This window comes from Rhineura floridana, chromosome 2, assembly GCF_030035675.1.
Source record: "Rhineura floridana isolate rRhiFlo1 chromosome 2, rRhiFlo1.hap2, whole genome shotgun sequence".
NCBI lineage: Eukaryota > Metazoa > Chordata > Lepidosauria > Squamata > Rhineuridae > Rhineura > Rhineura floridana.
In genome coordinates, this window is record NC_084481.1 from 117,492,494 (window position 1) to 117,512,971 (window position 20,478).

Below are 20,478 nucleotides of genomic sequence, written 5' to 3' on the forward strand. Positions count from 1 at the left end.
TTGTTACTTTGGCATTTTCATTGCTTTCATGGAAAACTTGTGGAAAATTGCTATAAGCAGGGATGTCATTGGAACATATGCTACAGTTTTTGGCTTAATGGTGAAATATAACCTTCATTAATGGTGTTAAAGACATCCTGAAATGTTCCTCCTGCCCCTTCAGTCATGTTCCTCAGGAAATTTGGGTTCAATAACATGTATTTGTTGATGGAAAATGAACATCTCACTCTTTGTATGTACCTCAGAATAGATGTGAAGAGCTAGAGAAAGGGCTTCTTACATATCCTTTGCCAATCACTGAAAGTTTCATCAGAGAGTTGCTCTGGGGCTAGGACATTTCCTTGTGTGGGTGATTGTTTTCTTTCTTTCCACATTTGGATAAAAAGATGAAATATTTCTATATTTCCTTCCATCCCTGATTTGTTTGGGAATGACTTTTACTACTAATAGGTGATATTCAATTATGGCATCCCTCTAGAGCAGCAGGCATCTGCTTGCACACGTTCGATTTACCCTTCCTCCCCTGTTCCTACAACCCCACACCCTCCAAATATGCTCTGGAGGTTTGGAGGACTCTCCAGAGCAGATTGAGGGTGTGGGAAGCTGTAGGGGGAGGGTAGGAAGAGAAACCAACAAATAAAGCATTCTAAAAACAGTTAAAACCATTCTAAAAACAATTACAGTTAAAACTATTATTTCATCCAGTAATCTCCGGGTTGCTAATAACTATTATAACTAATAATAACTAATGTTCAAATGCATTGATAGAATACTTTTATATTCAAAATACATGGAGCTCCATATAATGAAAATCAAATAAAAACAGCACAAAAAGAAAGCCAACAGGAAAAAAAATCATAACCTAAGTAGCAATAGTAATATAAAAACATGACCAGCTACATGACCAGCTCAATATTGCCCAATCTGGTGCTCTCCAGATGTTTTCGACTACAACTTCCATCAGCCTCAGTGAGCATGACCAATAATTAGGGAAGATGGGAGTTGTAGTCCAAAACATTTGGAGGGCCCCAGATTATGGAAGTCTGAGCAGCTTTTTGAAACACTCAAGGTATAAATAAATGGCAAAAGGAGTATAAAGATGTTGTGAGAAGATAGTTCTAATGGTACAATTCCTGAAAAGACCCTGCTCTGAGTTCCCATAAATCTCACCTCCAAATAGAAGCCCCAAGCTAGGGCGTCATCCTGCTGACTGAGAGGAATGTGTGGCAGAAGGTCCTCTGTCAGGTATGCATAGTCCAATTGAAGCTTAAGCCCTCAGAATTAATACATGTAGACTTAACTAGCTGTTCCAGTCCTGTGTTTTAATTATTCCCATAGTCATAACAGATAGGTTAGTGAATGGTATCTTAAACTTTCTTCCAGTACTTTAGTTAACTCCTGCTTCAATGTAACGAAAAAGAAAAATCTTTAAAATTATCATGAGGAATAAGTAGGAACTTGTTTTCACTCAATAATATTGAAGTTTCAACATCAGTGTTTTAATTTAATGGAAAATTTATTTCTAATAGATTGCAAGACAACAGCAGCAACTTTTGCAACAGCAGCACAAAATCAATCTACTGCAGCAGCAAATTCAGGTCAGTGTGTTTTATTGCTCTCTTCTGATTATGCTTAAATTCCATTTAGAGAAAGGGGAAGCTTTACAATAAAATTGCTTTTACTCTTCTAGACCAGCAAAGGTTCCATTCAAAGAGGATTGTCTGCTTTAAAAAAAAAAATTAGGGGAAAAATTTGGTGTAGGATTGTTGTTGTTAACAAACTGGTTTTGTCTGAAAAAAGTGCATTATTTTTAAATCTTCCCACTTAACTAAGATAACAGGCATTTTAACTTCTATGCTGCAGAGTAAAAGCAGCGATTCAATTGTTGTTTATGGATTGCTTTATTACAACCAAGAGTGAACTGCTTTATATTGAGACAATTATTATGGAAAACATTTGCAGCTAAATATGACTACCAGCCTTTCATAGGCAGCAGTGTTTATCTGCCAGGGGCACCAATTCAAGTTTTAGTGGTGGGGGTGTGAAAAGGAACATTCAATATGGTCCAAGGGCTTACTACTGGATATATTAAAAAATAGATTGTGAAAAGTGGTATATTTTCATAGCATTTGTTGTGGTTATTTTCTTGTCTTTTAATACCTCCTCATCATAACTATAGCAATGTCAAACAGCCACCTTTAAAAAGCAAAGGGAATTATACCTGTACCTTTGCCATTCATACGTAGCATAGGCCCATTTGATTATTTGTACAAATAGTTCCTCAGTCCATAGAACCAGTGAGATGACTAGGGATAGAGTGTCTCCTCAAAATAAATCATATCTGATCTGAAGCATAGGTTGGGGAAGAAGAGGACTCCTCATCTGAGTGACTTCTGTAAACATTAGCTTTTCCATTCAACATTGGAAAATGCTTCTGAAACCTAGGCTGCAAGTCTAATTAAACTTCCAAAAGAGTATGTTCCATTGATTTCAATAGGACTAATTTCCATGCAAATGTATTTCAAATTAGGATGTCAGAAACCTAAATCAGAATTGAGTATAGAGTAAAAGAGCTGCTGAAGGTGGGTGGTACAAACATTGTGCTGGGAATCTCTGAACCATGAGTTGTGGGGCAACCCTGTAGCCAGGGTGAGGCAAATGGGTGCATCCCCCCAAGCTGTGCTTCCCCCACTGATCCTTTTTGAAAATTGTATTTTTAATTTGTGACATGACAGATAATCACAGCCTCCATTTAATGAATGAAAGCCTGTTTCAAGAAGAGGAGCAATTTAAGAATAGGGCCCTCAGAAAAATTCAGTGAATAAGGCAGGGCAAGTGTACAACAAAAGCCACATCTGAAAGAACCCTCCAAATTCTGCTTACTCAAGACTTGCCCTGACTGATCAGATTCACCCTATAATAACTTGAGCGATCCTGAAAAAAACAGTCCGTATAGTAACATACAGGTATTATTATTATATCTGTAACATACAGATATTATTGAATATATTAATATTTAATAATCTTAAATATTGGAACTTTGTATTATGGCTAGAGTTAGACTCCACCCTTTGGATTTTCCTTTGCCCTGCTTTTCAGTTTCAGTTGTGTTCTCTACCCTACCAGCAATAAAGAAGCATGTTTGCTTGCCTGCAATAAGAAGTAAGAATTTGCTTATTCTGCAGTTACTATGATGTGTAGAGCAGGACTGGGTACTTATTGCTAAAGAGTGAAATAAAAAGATAACTTAAAGTGATCTAAAATATATATATACCCTAAGTTAAGTGCCCACAATACCCACAATCATAGTGGCTAGTTTTTCTCCTTTTTCTTGGTGTTTGATGGCAAAGGATGAAAAGAGCCCTAGAGAAATAGAAACACTACTGTAGAAATAGAAACACTCTAGTTGGCTGACTGACTGGTCACCTAGGGTTGCCAGGTCAGAAGCAACCCAAACCCTGAGATTTTAGGGGGGGCAAGTGATGTCATGGGGGACAGCCTGAGTGATGTCATGTGGGGCTGAGTGAAGGCACAGGGGAAGGCCTGTGATGTCATTAAGCATGATACATTAAGCATCAACCACAGTTGCTTGGAGCATACAATTCAAACAAAAAATTTTCTCTGACTGGAAATTAAGAAAGAAATCATAGCTAAAAGATGGAGTTTGGGTAGGGAACATTTAATCTAGCCTACTTGCTTCTGGCAAGAAGGGTTTAAGTGCCCTCAGCGCAGGCCAGTCACCATAAGGCCATTGTAGGAAGAAAGGAGTGTTGTGAAGATGTTAGATGGGAGCACTCAGGAGTAAAGATGGATGCCCCTGAAGGCTGCAATTCTAAGCACAGTTACTAAGACCTATAAAACTCAATAGTACTTACTTCTGGGTAGATATGGTTTGGATTGTGCTGTTAGTAAAGCTTGACTAGGGATCCTCTGCAAAGATATCCATATCCAAGCAGGGTTGGCAACCCCCTGCCTGGAATGCCCTGCCCCTATCATTCAACATGGCTGCTCCAAACCTCTTTACAGATTTGACCCTTCACTTCAGAAAGAGGTATGAGAAATGAGTAAGAGTAGGAAGGTTCTCTACCTTTTCCTCTCTGCCATGTGGGCTGCTATAAACTCACTTTGACAGCCAACCCAATTCCAGTGAGTAATAATTGAGAGAGAGAAAACGCACATGGTTTGGTCTACCTTCACAGGCAGTAGATTGGGAACAACAACAATTGCAGCCATGCTTCCCAGTATGTGAATTCTCTTTTATCACTATTGGGCAAGAAACAAACTGTAATGCAACCGACAAGGTGCATCTTCTTTAGGTTTAAGGGGGTTGAGCTGAGCACATGGAACCACTGTTGTTGTTTCTGTGGATGTAATGGAGTGAGGTTAAAGGTAAATAAAATGCAAATAGAAAAAGAAAAAGACAGTAGTGATTTCCTAAGTGCAATACTACATCCCACAACCAGTCAGGATTCCTAACCAAAAGCCAAAACTAAAAAAATCCTGGACACCAGTCAGCCAAGGTCATAGAAATCCCCATGCAACATAACTTGACCCGGGGGCTGCAGTTAGTGCAGAATGCTGTGGCATGATTGCTGACATGAGTGAGACCCTATCAGCACATAGTACCATTGCTCTGAAATCTGCACTGATTGCTGATTTGCTACCAGGCCAGGGTCAAGGTGTGCTTTCCATGTTATGGGTGCCACATAATACTTGCTCTGCTTTTGTAAGAAATCAGTCCTTTAGTGTGGCAGTACCTACGCTTTGGAACTCCCTGCCTATTGACATTAGGCAGATGCCTTCATTGTACTCTTTTCAGCACCTGCTATAAACATGTTTTTAGGCAAGTCTACCCAGGCATGCAGAAGCTATTGTGTTTTTTGTTTGTTTGTTATTAATTCATTGTTGGTTTTATTATTTTGAATGTTTTAAATACCTGTCTTTAACTGTTTTTGCCAATAATTTTATTGTTTTAATTCCTTCTGCAACCCACTTTGCGATCTTTTACAATAAAGCAGTATATAAATGTTATAAATAAAATACATAAATAAATTTCATAGTCACTGTGGCCCTTCGGTCTCTTTCCACTTTTAGGCACAAAGGAATCTGCCTTATACTGAGTCAAGCCATTTGGTACCATCTAGCACAGTATTAATAATATGGACTAGCATTGGCTCTCCAGGATTCCTGGCAATAGACTTTTCTAGAAATTGAATTTTGGACCTTTGCATGCAAAGCATATGCCCTCCTACTGAGCTACAACCATTCCCCTGTTTTAAAAAGTATTTTTTTAAATGGTTCTTTTCAATTCACTAATGAATGGACATCATACCTAGGGCAGATCCACACCATTCATTGAAAGCACATTCAACAAACATTTGAAGCACATGAATCCCACCACAGAATCATGGGAACTGCAGTTTGTTAAGGTTATTGGGACCTATAACTGTGAGGGGGAAACTACACTTCCCAGGTTTCTTTAAATGAAGGTTGGATGTGCTTTAAAGGTATTGCATGGATCTACTTAATAAACTTTGCCTGCATGTAAATCGTTTTGATTAATTTTTCAAAATAGAAATGAGCTATAAGGTTTATTGGGTGACCATGGGCTGCTCACCATCTCTCAGCCTATCTGCCCCTCAGGATGACAACAATAGAGGGGAACCATGACCACCTCAAGGAAGAAAGGCAGACTTAAAATGTAGAGGAAATAATAATTTACAACCATTCAATGGGGCTTACTCCAACAGGGAAGCGTGCACAGAACTGCAACCTCAAGTGATAAGAAACATCACTCACTCAGCCCAAAATTCAGAATCATGCCACTTTAAGCTGTTTTGCAACTGTTTATACTTGTTTTTATGGTTATTGGATTTTAAAGGGATTTTTCTTATTGTGAGCTGCCTTGGTTTCCAGTTGTCAACCCTACCTCACAGGGTTGTTCGAAAGACTGCATATATATATATGACAGTTTTGAAAGCAACAGAACTTCACTCAAGCTTGCTCTGGATCCCTATAAGGATTCCGTTAATCACCTAAAATATGTATAAACGTAATTGTGATTAACCAAACAGAGGTTTTTATTATATTAACAAAACGTTTCAGCTTCTGCCTTCATCAGCTGCTAACATACAAATGCTGTTACCAAGGTGGCAGTTATAGCTTTGAGGATGGAATGCTCAGAGGGGCTTCATTTGCAGAAGCTAAGTAGTGGTGGTACTGTCCTCCAGGTTCAGGCCATGTGGTGCCAATGTGTCCAGAGAGTATATGCAAAAGTTCTCCCTTTTAGTCAATGCTGCTGGATCTGCTGGCATCTCTATCGCTGTAATGGAAAAGTACAACAGGCTGTGACCCTCGATGTTAAAATGCTTTGCAACTGGTTGCTCCACTTTTTTTGTCAAGATTGCCGACTTGTGGTTCCTGAAGCGTGTGCGTAGGTCAGTTGTGGTCTTTCCTACGTATTGGATATGACATCCTGGTCTTTTGCACTCGATGATGTAAACTCTATTGCAGAACCTGCAGGTGATGTTCTGTTTGATGTAATATGTCCTGCCTGTCCTAGTGCTTGTAAAAATGGCTGTCTCCCTGAGGTACACACAGGTGATATAGCGTTTGGAGTGACAAGGATGAGACCCTGGATTGGTGATAGGTGGCTTAAGCACACACACTGGAGATGTGAAAATACATACAGTCGATATAATAGTTTATTGTCAAAGCCAGTTGGTCATTGTAGAACAGTTTTTTAATTTTAAAAAAATCAGTATTAGTTTTCTACATTGCTGCAAAAAATAGGATTGGAGGGGAGAGAAAGATTTACAACACAATTCTTTACTATGTTTAAGTCCCATTAATTTACAGCACAATCCTAACATGTCTACTCAAAAGTAAGTCCTATTGGATTCAGTGGGGTTTACTCTGGGTATGTGGGATTAGCATTGCAGCTTTACTCCCAGAAAAGCGAGTATTGGATTAAAACTTCATATTGGGAAGTATTTCAAAACACTGCCCTCTGCGACAACCCAGGAAAATTTGAACTTGTTTGACCCCTGCACACTAGAGAGAAAAAGAAAGCTATATGCTTACCCAATTTATGAGATTTTCAAATAAGGAGGAAAAAACAACCATTTTCTGGCCTTCAATAGGGTGTAGCTACTGCCTGGAGGTCAACAAATCCCTTGTCAATCACAACTCTGACTTCCCTTATTGGCTACAAACCTGAAAGGGTGGGGCTAGAGCAGCCAGCTATGAGTTCATTTAAGAGAAGTTGCAGGGGCAGGGGTGACATTTTGATGTATCTCTCGTGAACAAGACCACCTAGAAACTTTTTTTTAAAATGAAAGCAAAGCGTCTGGAGATTAAGGTGACTCACCTGGAGAGGACCCCAAAAATCCGGAATCTCCAGGCAAAAACCAGAGACTTGGTAACCCTACCTAGCTATAACTCAGGCCTAATTTCTGATTTTTCCCAGTGTGTGCAGGCAGCTCAGCATTAGGCCTTTTCAGGGTTTCTAGAGAGAAAAATCAACCTAGAAACCAGTAAAAAAAATCCAGTTGTAGTTTTCAGTTGTTTAATTAGTCCTTTATATATCAATGGTTAAAAAGTTTGTACAAGAGGAACGAAAACCTAAAGTTCAGGAACAAGGCTGGAAGGAGGGACCCTCCAGGAGGAGTTAGTACCTTTTGGTATCCTCTTGTTCACTGTATCTGAACATCCTTTTTTCTTATGAAACAAAAAAATATGCCTGTCATTTAATTCCTGATGTTCATAGTAAATTTTCTGGTAACTTGACATTTACATAGCCCATTATGTAAGTCAACACACCCTGTGCATGGAGAAGGAATGAGTAGGAAGGTTACTGCCTTTCTCTTCCCTGGCCTGGCACTCACATTTTCTCCACCAGTGAGTGGGGTTGGGATTTGCTGGTGCTATGTGCCTCCCCAATACCCTACCTAGAAATGTGGCTGCCCCACAAAACAAGGAAAGCTGGCTACAGGGCTGCTGTGAGGTCATACATTCCCTCCACTCCTGCTTAACCATGGTTAAGCATTATGTCACCACAGCAGTGTGGTGGCATTTTTCTCCTCCCTCCCCATTGTTTCCTTTTAAGAAATATTTTAACACTTTTTTCACATGTTGTTTTGGACACCATTACAAGTGGTTACAGTAGCCACCTCCTAGCAATCAGTGCTCCCTAAAATATGTTGTAGCATCTGTCTGAGGGCTTCTGGGTAGAAAGTGATGTCCCCAAGAGCTTTCATTTTGGAATGAAGGACACAACATAGCATTGCTCCGAGGAACATGGAAGATTGGAATGGTACAAAAACTAATCAGGATTTTTTTAAAACAAAGAAAAAAATGCCACTGTTGTCCTTCTAAATGTTTTTTGCAAAATGTTGCTCCCCAAAACCATCCTTTCTCCACTCTTGTCCTCTTTATTTGCTCCCTGATTTTGACCTGAATGTTTGAAAGTGAAATCATAATTGACACTAGCTTCTACAAGTTCAGAAAGATCATGTGGCATTCTACTCCTGGGATTGTGTCACTTCAGACTGCACATCTGTATGTTTGAACATTGCCACATAAAAAGTATCATACACATAGAACAATTATCATTTCAGGGCAAAGGATGTAGACTAGTCCAATATGCTAGTTTTAAATTAGCAGGTTGTTTTTATATGTGATAATCTCACCTGGATTTAAAGTAATACAATCCAGGAAGGATGATACTGCATGATATTTCTGAATATTATTCAGTTGTAACGCCTGTTTTATCACAGGAAGATAGAAAGCTTCTTCCATTGCATAAGATGATGGAGTGAGAATAGAGGGCTATCAACAATTTGCATGGTTGCTATTACCCTTTGCCAGCATCCATAATGCTTTATGCTTACCAACAAGTTTGCTCCCACTGATGTCAGGTTTGTCAAATATACTGGATGTGGTTTTGAACTCTCTCTCTACTGTTCATTCATAAAACTAGTTGATTTCTTGCTTGTTTATTTCTATTCTGTTCTTTGAGCAAAGGTTAACAGGCATGTCACTGAGATCAAGGGGCAGTTACTCTTCCTAGAAATAGCCAAATTGCCTCCAATTCATCTTGTTCTATATGTCTTTTTCACAAAGTTATAGAGTTTAGCCGCTGCCGAACATTTTGTCATTTCATGCCAATCCAGTTGTGAGAGGCCTGTTTAGTGTGAGAGACTTCTGGGGATTGTTTCTCTCTCTTGTGTGCATTGGGAAAATTCATTAAAGTATTTCAGGCAGGTTAAGCATTTCTCCTCCATAGTATGTTTGCCAGGATTCTGATGGGCTTTTCATCTTCTCCTGGAGCATCTTGTAAGGAATTGTTTTGGCTGTTATTGGAGCTGCTGGGGCAGTGCCATATCAGGCATGCAAACAAGGCTCAAGGAAAGGCAGAATAGATGGGATTATTTTGGAAGTTGCCAGCTTCAGCTTGCTTATAAGATAATTAACGGTCTGCCTTATCCAAGAGGCTTAAGGTGGGTAATGTTTAGGCAGTTTGTCACAACAATGAAAGTTGGGACTGGTATTTCTTTTTTCTTGTGAGAGGAAGGAATAAAATCAAACTTTCTTCCACATTGGGAGTTTTGCCCAGGAAAGGGACAATTCTTTGCAATCCTTAAGTCATGATAGTAGAGTATCTAATGTAAACAGCTACCAAGATGACATTTTAGGAGTATCTCTCAAACAGACAGATTCTTATGGTCAGCAGTGCCTTGACTGATAGTAATCAAGGGACCTTCAAGGAGATTCGTACATGCACTGCACCTCAGAATGCAGGCTAAAGTAATACCTCAAAATGCAATAGAGATTCTTGTGGTATAGAAGGATGTATTGACTTTCTAAGAACCATAAGTGGCCCAAAGATGGGGGATTTCCCATCCTTTCCCTCACCCCAGAGCCCGCCTCCCTGCAATTGTCTCCAGAGGGTCAGGAAAGCCGCCTGGAAGTGTGGGATAGGGGAAATTGCCTAAAATTGGATTAAGGAGGCACCTTGGTTGAAAAGAATTCCACTCATATAAGATGGATGGAGACATGGTCACTGAATGGAAGGAGTCATAGTCACCTTTTCTACCATGTATAGTAATTGAATTGAACCCTGTTGAAAGCCTAGCCACCCAATGGAGAGACATTGTGCGAGTGTGGTACTTTACAGATGTTTTTGACTACAACCATAATGACAATTGGTTATGTGGGTTGGGGTTGGTGGGAGTTATAATCCAACAACTTTTGGAGGGCGTTGCGTTGGCTACCTCTGCATTAGGCTGCAGCAACCCATTCTCTCTCTCACACACACACACATACACTCCTTCATGAAACTTTCTAAATTGAATTAACACTGCCAGAATTTGTTTCTTTAATCCTAAATACATTTGTCCAGCTCATCTGTTGATTGACAACCAAAGCTCCATCTTCCATTCCACTTGGTTTTGTTGAGTTTTGCTGTTTGTGAGATTGACTTCTCTGCCTGTTGAAGCTCTGTTTTCTTAAAGTTTTAAGCAAGTTATAACTGGTAGTGAAAAACAGGTGTCATAAGGGACTATGGCTGGGATCCTAATTGTTTGTACACATACCCAGTGTTGTTTTAAAAATACTTTTTTCTTTTGAATGACAAATTTTCTCCTCTCTTTCCAGTCATATCAAGTCGCCTTTGAAATTCCTCTGTTTCATAAGACGTTTGCCATGTAATATGGGAACTGCTCTTTGAGAAATACAAATTCACAGCTCCCTTGGGCATGTAGGGCTAGTCATGTGATTCTTTGGATCCAGGCCCATAGCATGTAATTAATTGCATTTCTAGTCTTCCTGGACTGTAGCCTGAAGCTGCACCAATACTCAGAGTTTTATGATGTTGATAGGCAAAGGATTGCTGCCAAAAGTCTCCTGACAGAACACACGCTCTCATCAGCTTGCAAAATGGGTAGGTCATTTTAAAACAATAACAGAAACAAGTAAATCAGATACTGCTTCTTTATCCCTCTAAAAACTTAGGATGATTTAAATATGCTTAGGGTACATGAAATGGAACATATTATGCAAAATAATACATTTAAAATGTGTACATGTTTTCTTTCCCACTTATATTACCTCAAACATTTTTCATTTCATATACACCATATGTGGATAATCTGGAGGCCTTATGTGGCCCCCTGAATGTCCCCCAGCCATCGCAGATACCCAAATCTGGACTCAAAGTGGAAAATGAGAAAAGCCAGGCAACTTTCTTCCCGTTCCCCCCCCCTCCTTTGTGAGGGGGGCTTTTCTTGGCTGAGCATCAGCAGCAAATTGAGGGAGGAAGGCAGGCAGGCAGGAGCAAACCAGGCAGTTAGTTGTGGAGTGAGCAGAGGAAGAGAGGAGGGCTGGCTGGTGGAGGCAGTAAGTCTGTATGCCTGTGTGTGTGTGTGTGAGAGAGAGAGAGAGAGAGAATTCATTGATGATGAATGAATGAATGAAGAAAGAGAGAGAAGGGGAAAGCAAAGGGATGGGTGGCAGAGGGCGTGTGTGTGTGAGAGAGAGAGAGAGAGATGCGGGGGCGGGGAGAAAGACTGAGAGTAAATGAAAGATGGATGAATGAAGATGAGAGAGGAGGCAGACAGAATGAATGAATAAATGCAGAGGGAGGAGAAAGACGGGGGGAGAGTTGCTCCACCCACTGGTGGTATATGGGCCCAACCGCTTTTCCTCCTGGGAATGCAGCCTTCAACCCTGAAAATATTGCTGACCCCTAATTAACATTTTTAATACACAGACCCGAATCCAAAAAAGTTACACTAAAGTCCTATTGAAACTGATGAGATATAAATTTTATTGGAACTGTTTGTCCTATTAAAATTTCAATTTGACATAAGCACAACTTATGGGCCATAAGTTTTGGATTTGGGTCATAGTTCCTGACAATAATACAGAAAGGAAGCCAGCACAATATTTACAAACGGGGGTCAATTTGGGAAATGCGAAATGCTGAAAAATGCTTCTGAATGAAGGCCCCACATATGGAAGCCATCTTTCAGTCTACATTTCTACATTTGTAAACTACTTACTGTGCTGCACCCACTTATTTTTTCCCTACGAGCCCTGACCCCCCTTCATGCATTGGGGGAGATCTGAATAGGGAACTCTTTCTTTTTCTCCCCCTGGCAATGATTTAGAAACTGCATGTTCAGGGTTCCAAATCATGGTGGAGGGAGGAAGCACAACATGTGGAACAGGTTCCCCTTTTCCTGCAATACAGATTTTAAAACTTCAGGCAACGGAAGACAGTCCTTCAACTATCTTGGTCTCAAGCTGTTTAGGGCTTTAGAGGAATTAGCAGCTTGAATTGTGTATGGAAACTTTCAAGCTTGGTGTTATCCAAATGATGGCACCCCATCAAAATTTATATTGCGCTACTGCACCTGGATGTTACAACAGAATAACAGGTCATACAAATGGGTAGCTCTTTATCTTTCAGCTGTGTGCTGAACACCCCATATGCTACTGAGGGGCTGTCAGCTAGTATGAACCACTGTACCACACAGTATATAATCCATCTGGAAAATGTTCTTATCTCTTTGTCAATTTTAAGTTGAATATTTTCCTAATTGTGGCTCAAAAGGTTAATTTCACATCACTAGGGAAGGGTTGAATCTTTCAATTCTGCTCTCTCTATTTCTCATTTTTCCATTCTTCAGTTCTTCAAATTTCCATATCACTGCAATTTTTTTAGTAAGTCCTCACCAAAATTCATCTACATTTCAGTGCAAATTTCTCCTAATATATACATTTTCAATGAAATTTGCATAATCTACACAGTTTTACAAAATAATGTTTCCTCACATAATGCTATTTTTATTAATATGTGCATTTTATGCACACTTTATTGCATTGCAAAATTCAGAGAAGTGCAAATTTTGATGGATGGTTGTGTTTTGGTACACATAGTGTTTTAGGTAGTGCAAATTAGGTAGGTTCGCCTTTAAGTGCAAACTGAATCAAATGTGTTCCCCTTCCCTACTCATTGCATACCCTTCCTACCATAGTGGACTTTCCAGTTTTTTACTTCATTGCAGATAACTTCACAGATTAAATTGAAATCTATATTTGCACATTGAAGGTTTCTCTTCTTTTTTAATTGCCACTAGAGTTGATTTTCACAAATAATTTTTCCTCTAGCTCTTGGCAGCAACATTCATGCTGTGTAGTTTAATATCAACAAATCTGCATGGTCTCACTTTATTAAAATGAGTGAACATGACAGCAAACAAAGGGGCAGTAATATGAAAAACGACAATTGTTTAACTGTCCTTGAGTGTAAATAATTTGTGTTGTACTTAAAATTTAAGAGGCTGAACCAACAAATCCCTTTCCTTACCCACGATTAACTACTGACAGTTGAGGTATCTGGTGAACTGAATAAGGACTATCTCTTTATGTGAAGTGCATGTCTAACGATCAGAAATAATTATATTCTACATTAGGCTTCATGGCCCCCACAACCTGGTTAATGAATTATTTTTTTGCTTGGATAATAATGGTAGGAATATATTCAAAGATATTGGTCATTATTACGTATCTAATTTACTTCCTATTTAAGAGGTGGGCCTTCATTTATTCCTTTCTGGAAACAGGTTAAAGCTGTTCGCTACACATTTGCTGAAGAGGTACAGTCTGGAATTTAGGTCAAACCAGGCTGCAAATGTTTGTTCATAGATCTCATAGTTTGTAAACTGTGTTTAGCACTGACAAGCAAAAAGCAATTATAGCACTACTGTTATGGCACAGTGGAAAATCCCCCCCTTTTTTGTTATCGATCATGAAACTGATCACCTTCCAGCAAGCTTAGAACAGGACCAAATAAAGTTGCTGAAAGCAATTTGATACATCTATTGGCATGTTACATGGATCAGAGGTTTTCTTGAAAGCAGAAAAACAAGGCTTGTAAACAAAGCTCAAAATCTAAGAATAGCCCTCAACTTTAGTAATCCCTTGAAATATTTTATAATTGTATCTTCTATAATGAATTAGCCAGGAAAAACAAACCCCAAACCCATCTTTTCCCTTTATATTTTCACTACTCTGTGCTGTTTTTAATTGCCATGGGCATGCTGCTGTGATCTTCTTTGGAACTTAAAAAAAGAAGGATAAAAATGCAAATCTAATTATTTCTTTTATCTAATTTAATTAGCTTTTTAAAGTTACGATAAGTGTACTTAGAGCTTGCTTTTAATATTTAACTTGATTTTCTGAATTAAAAAGAATAGATACACCTACTGTGCTCTCCACGGAACACACCTGAAGGTGCACATAATTGTTCTAGCTCAGTAAATCCAACAGTAGCTCATTAATTTTATTCTGGACTGCTCCACAATCAGTCATAGTCAGTCAGAACTGGCTTATTTTCAGCACAGTGGCCTGATGAAGGTGCTGCTTGTGTGCTTAGACTATGGTCTGGTTTGCATATCATGGTTTGCCAAACAGTGACTTACTGGAACTCTGGTGGGTTCCAGAGAGTCGCTCACACGCGCTTTGCTCATCCCCAGTCCATTTAGCTCAATGCAGCATGGCAGTGAAGTCAAGAGTTAGCTTAGTGTGACGTCTGAACCTGTACTCATGGTTATGCTATCGTCTTAACCTTGATCTGTAGCCAATGCTTTTTTGGTAAAAAATGAGGTGCCGGTACGCCTGCTTTGGTAAAAGTCCCATGGGTGCCAGCCCAAAATGGCTGGCATGGGCAGCAAAAATAGAGGTGCTGGAACTTTGTACCAATGAGTACTGTTAAAAAAAAAAGCCTGTAACTAAGAACAAACCCAGATCATGGTCAAGGAGTAGAAGCTTAACCATGAGCCCCGATGACACACTAAGCCAAACCTTGGCATAGCTGCCACATCACACTGAGCTAAAAGAACTGGAGATGAGCAAAGTAGTTGTGAGCTCCTCTCCAGGAACCAGCGTGTTTGTGCTAAGCCGTGGTTTGGGTTAGCATTGTGTGGAAATATGGCCTATGTATCTTATTTATGTGACCAGTACTTTTTACAAATGGAAAAGCTTAGATTTCTGAGAGAATGCTATGATCAACCAGATCCTAAGAAAGTTAATAAATTTGGCATATGGCTACTGCTTAGGAGAGAAAACAAAGGTTTGCATACGAATGATATCATAAATGGCCCTCACATCCCAGCATGTGTTGGAATCAACTTCATCATCCATCTACCCCCAGCTGCTATCTAGCTGCATATTTAAATGAATGTATATAAATGGGCATGTTGCCAGACTGGACACACTACCCTTACAAGTTTAAGTGGAAAGAACAGCCCAGTTGTAAATGGGACTGTTAGGTATGTCACACCTGGATATGTAGGGAATAAACCAGGATGGGAAGGAAATGCTCTCCCTCATAATTCTATTTAAGAACCCCACCGTGTTAGGTCTGAAGAGAAATAGTCTTTCTGGGAAAGAAATTGAAAGAAATATTCTGTCTTGTTGGAATATAATTTTATATATGTGAATTACGCATGTGGTAGCCACTCGGTACTTCTGAATCTACACATTTTATCTCCAAGTCAGTCTAGGCATAAAGAACTTAAAGAATTCAAGCTCTTTTTCTTCATTGTTAAAAGATTCAGGTTCAGTGGAAGCAGGTCCGGCACCAGACTGCAGAGGGCCCTTGAAGGTGGCGGTGGTGGCAGTGCTCCCACTGCCAGGGACAAAATAGGCCCAGCTGCGTCAGTGTGTTAGCTGTGTGTGCATGCCTCCCATCAACCAAGATGGTGGTGGGGACATGTTGATGCTCTGCTGCCATCTTGGGTGATGGCAAGCATGCTTGTGCTGATGCGGCAACATGGGAAGTGGTGCAGCCGTTCTATGCCAGCAGCGGGGGGAGCTTGCCTGGGAGGGTTTCTCCCACTCCACAATCTGTGCCAGCATCGGGTCATGGGGTGCATGCCGAGTGGAAGCGACACCCACCCAGCTTCAGCCCAGGGGCCCCTGTCAGCCACAGGGGCCCTCTGCACATGCCCAACCTGGCTGCTTGCTGGTGCCAAGTCTGAATTTAAGACACATCACATCAATTTATGAAATTTAAGTACGATTTGGCATGATATCAGTATTGATAAACCATCGTTTCTTATTAGGTAACAAACCAGAATCCAAAACTGTTTTGGTGTTATATCTGAATTGGCAGGCCATAATTACAGCTGTTGATTCTCTGCTGATTGCCATTCCAGGTGAGCACAGGTTTACAGGATCAGTAGGACACAAAATCAATTAAGCAGTTCTAATTCATGGCTTTCCTTTGTTGGAAGGTGAAAATATGATTTGGGTGTTCAACTATTGGTAGTGAAAACCATGTTTTTATGTGATGCCTGAATTAAGCCATAGATATGGTTTAGGGTTTACGTATTTATTAATGTTTGTATATTTCATTAAAAATCCCGAGTGACTTACAAATAATAATATAAAATACATAAAAACAACTGCAGCTTAAAAATACTCCAGTAAATTACTAATCACCACCATTATATGAATTTCCTTGGCTTGACCCTTGATGTCCTCTTTCATATTATATGTGCCAATTTTCACCCTCCTTTTTTGGCTTGAGATTAATCATAGTTTTCTTTTGCTTTGAATTGGCAAGCTATTGTTTGCACTTGGCCCAATTTCCAATCCGTAGTTTTCTGATTTAGATAGGAAAGAAAACAAGCCAGGGAATGAAGGAGGAATTGCCATGTGTGACAGGTGAAGGGAGCATGTAGACTTGAGGCTCAGGCATATAACATGAAACCATGATTTGGCATTAACATCTGAACATCTCACAATCACATTCTAGGTTTCATGGAATGTTGTCTCCTAAGGAAAGCTACTAAATGCTTATGTAATTTGATTATGTATTTTATTTAAATTAGTATAAATAAAAAATAGAATTAGACTGAAAAGTCTTATTTCCTGTTCAAAGATCTAAACAGTATATTGAATGCAAAAAAGAAAAAAAGTTAAGCCTTTGGTATCTCTTTCATATGACTCCTCTAATTATAGAGCAGTAAATGGTAGGCAAGCATATGTTAGCAACATGAGCAGCAGTCTATGAAATGAGCTACAAGTTAATAAAATCATTTTGTGGTAGTGTTGGCCAAATGTTAGCACACATGTTTTGGAAAGTGATATTTCAACAGGCTTGAAGAATAGGACTCTGGTGCGTTGAACCTGAACATGATCTGACATGTGGAAAAGAGCTAAATCTATAGCAAAAGCTCAGGTTTAGGGTGGGAGGGGAAGGAAGAATCTGGAACTGAAGGGAGATCATACTTGCTTCTTTTTCTTTTTCTTTTTCTTTTTAATGTTGAAAGTGATGACATCATTAGCTATGTTGCTCACTCCAAGCTTCTCTGGGCATCCCCTCCCCTAATTCCTATAAGTACTCTGTAGTAGTGTATCTAATAATCAATAGCCATTTTTCTTATTTCAATCAATGCAATAGAACAGTTGCTTGATAGAGAAATAGAGGAGTCAACCAGATTAATTAGGAACAATTGATGATATGGCCCTGCCCTTGCTGCTGAGAAACTAGCCCGAATCCAATCATGTGATATGCTCAATAGCTAGTCATTACTCTGCAGCAAAATATAATGTGGATTAGGGATGGACAAATGTGTCAATTTCAGTTTCTCTCAGTTTCTCATTTTTCCACACTTCAGCTCACCTTATTTCTGCAACAGTTCACAAAATTTGGAGAGCTGCACATTTCAGATACCTGCATTTTGGTTCACATATTGGTTTAGGAAGTGTAAATTTAGGCGGGTTCTCGTTAAAATGTGTGTTGAATGAATATCTCTCCCATTCCTAATGTGGATGCCGGCAACTGTTTGTCTTTTGATGGTGGTTTGTTAATCCACTGCAAAATTATATAATAAATTGTCTCTGGGATTTGTGTGGATAGTGAAGCAACTGTTATTACATAGTCCAACTAACTGCTTAGAAATATAGAATATGAAAGATGTACTCAAATTTGCTTCTCCATGTGGCCAGATCCTATAGACAACTGGCTCACCACATACTTGCAGGTCACTACATGGTGAATTTAAAAGTGGCCACTACATGGCAAGCTGTCACTTGGGTCCACTTTTTTCATAACCTAGTGAATAGATTGACTATGGGTCAAGGGTACATTTTTAATTCTTCTATATAAGTCAATAATAATCATTTAGTGTATTGGAGAAAGTGGAGCATTGCACTGCTGCCCCCAAATCTTACCGAACAGAAAGTAAACCTTCTCTCAAACATAATATATTTCACAATAAAAGGTGTCTTGCTAGTTGATTAATAGGTCTGAGACTATGTATGCTGCTGCACCTACCAAAATAGACTGAAATCCTGAATTCAAGATAGCTTGTTTAGTTGACTTTCTTGGAATGACTGATACCAGCACTGGAAGGTTTCGGTGAGAGGTGAAGTCCTTCCTAGTTGCCCAGACACTTTAGATTGTCTGGAAACTTTAGTTTTGGAATTGTGTTCTGTTTTGTTTTTTAGTTTTGGGTGGCTTTTTTGTCTTTTTTATTCTTATTTGCTGATTTAAAAAATTACATGTTTATGTTATGTGAATTTATTTTATTCATATTTTTGTAGACCATTCTGGAATCCTTTTGATGGACAGTTAAGAAATACCTTAAATACATACCTAAACAGCATTCAACTCAATCCTACAAAATTCTGTTTACAAGTTATCCATACATGAGCAGTATTCGTAGAACTAGTTTTCCTAATATTTCTGGGGAAGTGGCAGGTTCTCATGCTAGGATTCATTGCATTTATAGTTGACTAGCTAGGGCTTTTTGTTTTGTTTTGTTTGAGAGGGGTATTCCAAGAATAAAGAGGAAGTGGAAGTTGGGGTGGTGCCTTGACATGTTCCCATGGGCAACAGACTGTCATGGATAGTATCTAAGGATTACATTAAGACACATAACTTAATAAGATGTAGTAACAATGTCAGTTCTTGGCTTTTTGCTTGCTGTAACGTTTATGGACATGGGATATTTCTTTGATTGTTAATAATGTAGCTTAAGTAATAATTTCTTGTCTGCAATGTGCTTCCCAGGATACAGTGGATAAAGGGAATAGTTAGTACGTTGTTTAAAGAATCTGATTTATGGTGATAGTCATGTATACAAGCAATGCTGGAATGTGATGATATCAAAGGTCAAACTTTCCTTTTGGAGTTTCAGGTATTTAGACAAAAATGATAAAATGCAGCTTTCTTTTAAAACAGAAAACAAGAAGGTCAGTTAAAGCATTTGGAAAATAAATTGTGGTGTACTTTTTGGAGAGAGACAATAAAGCATTTGGTTCACTAAGGAAAATTTTTGACTAGGGATAGGGGAGTTAAGGTGGTTTTTAGTTGTTATAGCAAATAGTACATTACAGTTAATTAGTACATAAACATTTTGTTTTAGAAGATAAATGTATTCTTTTCTGGAATTTGTGGAAGCAGAGGAGATGTCCCTGCGTGGTTCTTTTATCATCCATTAGAACAGAGGAGATTATTATGCAATACGTCTCTGTAATGCTCTCCTCAACAACGTTTGTATGCCCCTCTGTTGGCCCCAAGGGAAACCCTAAGGACTTTAGAAAAAAATCTGGTCTGCATTGGAGTAATTTTATTGTCTTTATATTCAAGAACTGTTTGATCTGCTGCTATATTTTAATATTGTAAATTATTTGTTCTGCTTTTTTAACATTTTGAATTTTAATGTTATGTTATGTGGCAATCAACAACAACAATATAAACAGAAAGTCCAGAAGAGGTACTGGAATTTCAGCAGGGACTTGAAAAAGTATGGGGGGAAAGTCAGAATATAAATAAGATTAATGAAATGAAGTGAAAACAGTTTTCTCTTTTTTAATTTGAATAGCATTATATACAGACATTTAGAAGTCCACTGCTCCACTGCTGGGATGGGTCACACATGATCTTTACACTTCTTCACTAGGAGTTGAATGTATGAACTAAATTCACTGCTTTTGAGTTGAGTCAGTCATTTTACCTGTGGAAAATCTCTGATAACTCATTTACATATGCAAGTGACCACTTAATGCTATGATCAACAGCTGCTTTGGGTGAGATATGAATGAGCTTTGTTTTGTGCCCGTAACCAGGAAATAAAGAGGCATGACACAGTTGAAGTTGTGTGAAAACCTGGGCCACATTTATTAAACTTAAACTTTAATAAACTTTATTCAGACTAACCAACCATCTGCAGTGTGACCGTGCAGGAACATTGAATCTAAATCCTTGGGTGAGACCCGCCCTGCTGTGTGAAAAGGGGGGTGGCCTTAACCACTCCTTTTCCCCACCACCACCAAAAAAGATGATTAGGGAGGCCTTCCTGACTCACAACTCTGAGTGGATAGGCCAGGTTAGCTTCAAAGGTGAACCCTATGTATCCCCTAAGTCCCCACAAATTCTTGGGTGTCAGCTTTCACCTTAAA

At 39.1% G+C, this 20,478-nt stretch overlaps 1 protein-coding gene across 26 annotated transcripts in view; it reads left to right on the forward strand.

Moving 5' to 3' along the window:
- Nucleotides 1-20,478, forward strand: part of SOX6 (SRY-box transcription factor 6) — a 765,761-nt gene that overhangs the window by 472,679 nt on the left and 272,604 nt on the right. For all 26 annotated transcript variants that reach the window (XM_061610274.1, XM_061610275.1, XM_061610270.1 and 23 more), the window contains one exon: nucleotides 1,530-1,598. In XM_061610274.1, coding sequence (XP_061466258.1) covers nucleotides 1,530-1,598 — 69 coding nt within the window. The remainder of the gene's footprint in view (nucleotides 1-1,529; nucleotides 1,599-20,478) is intronic.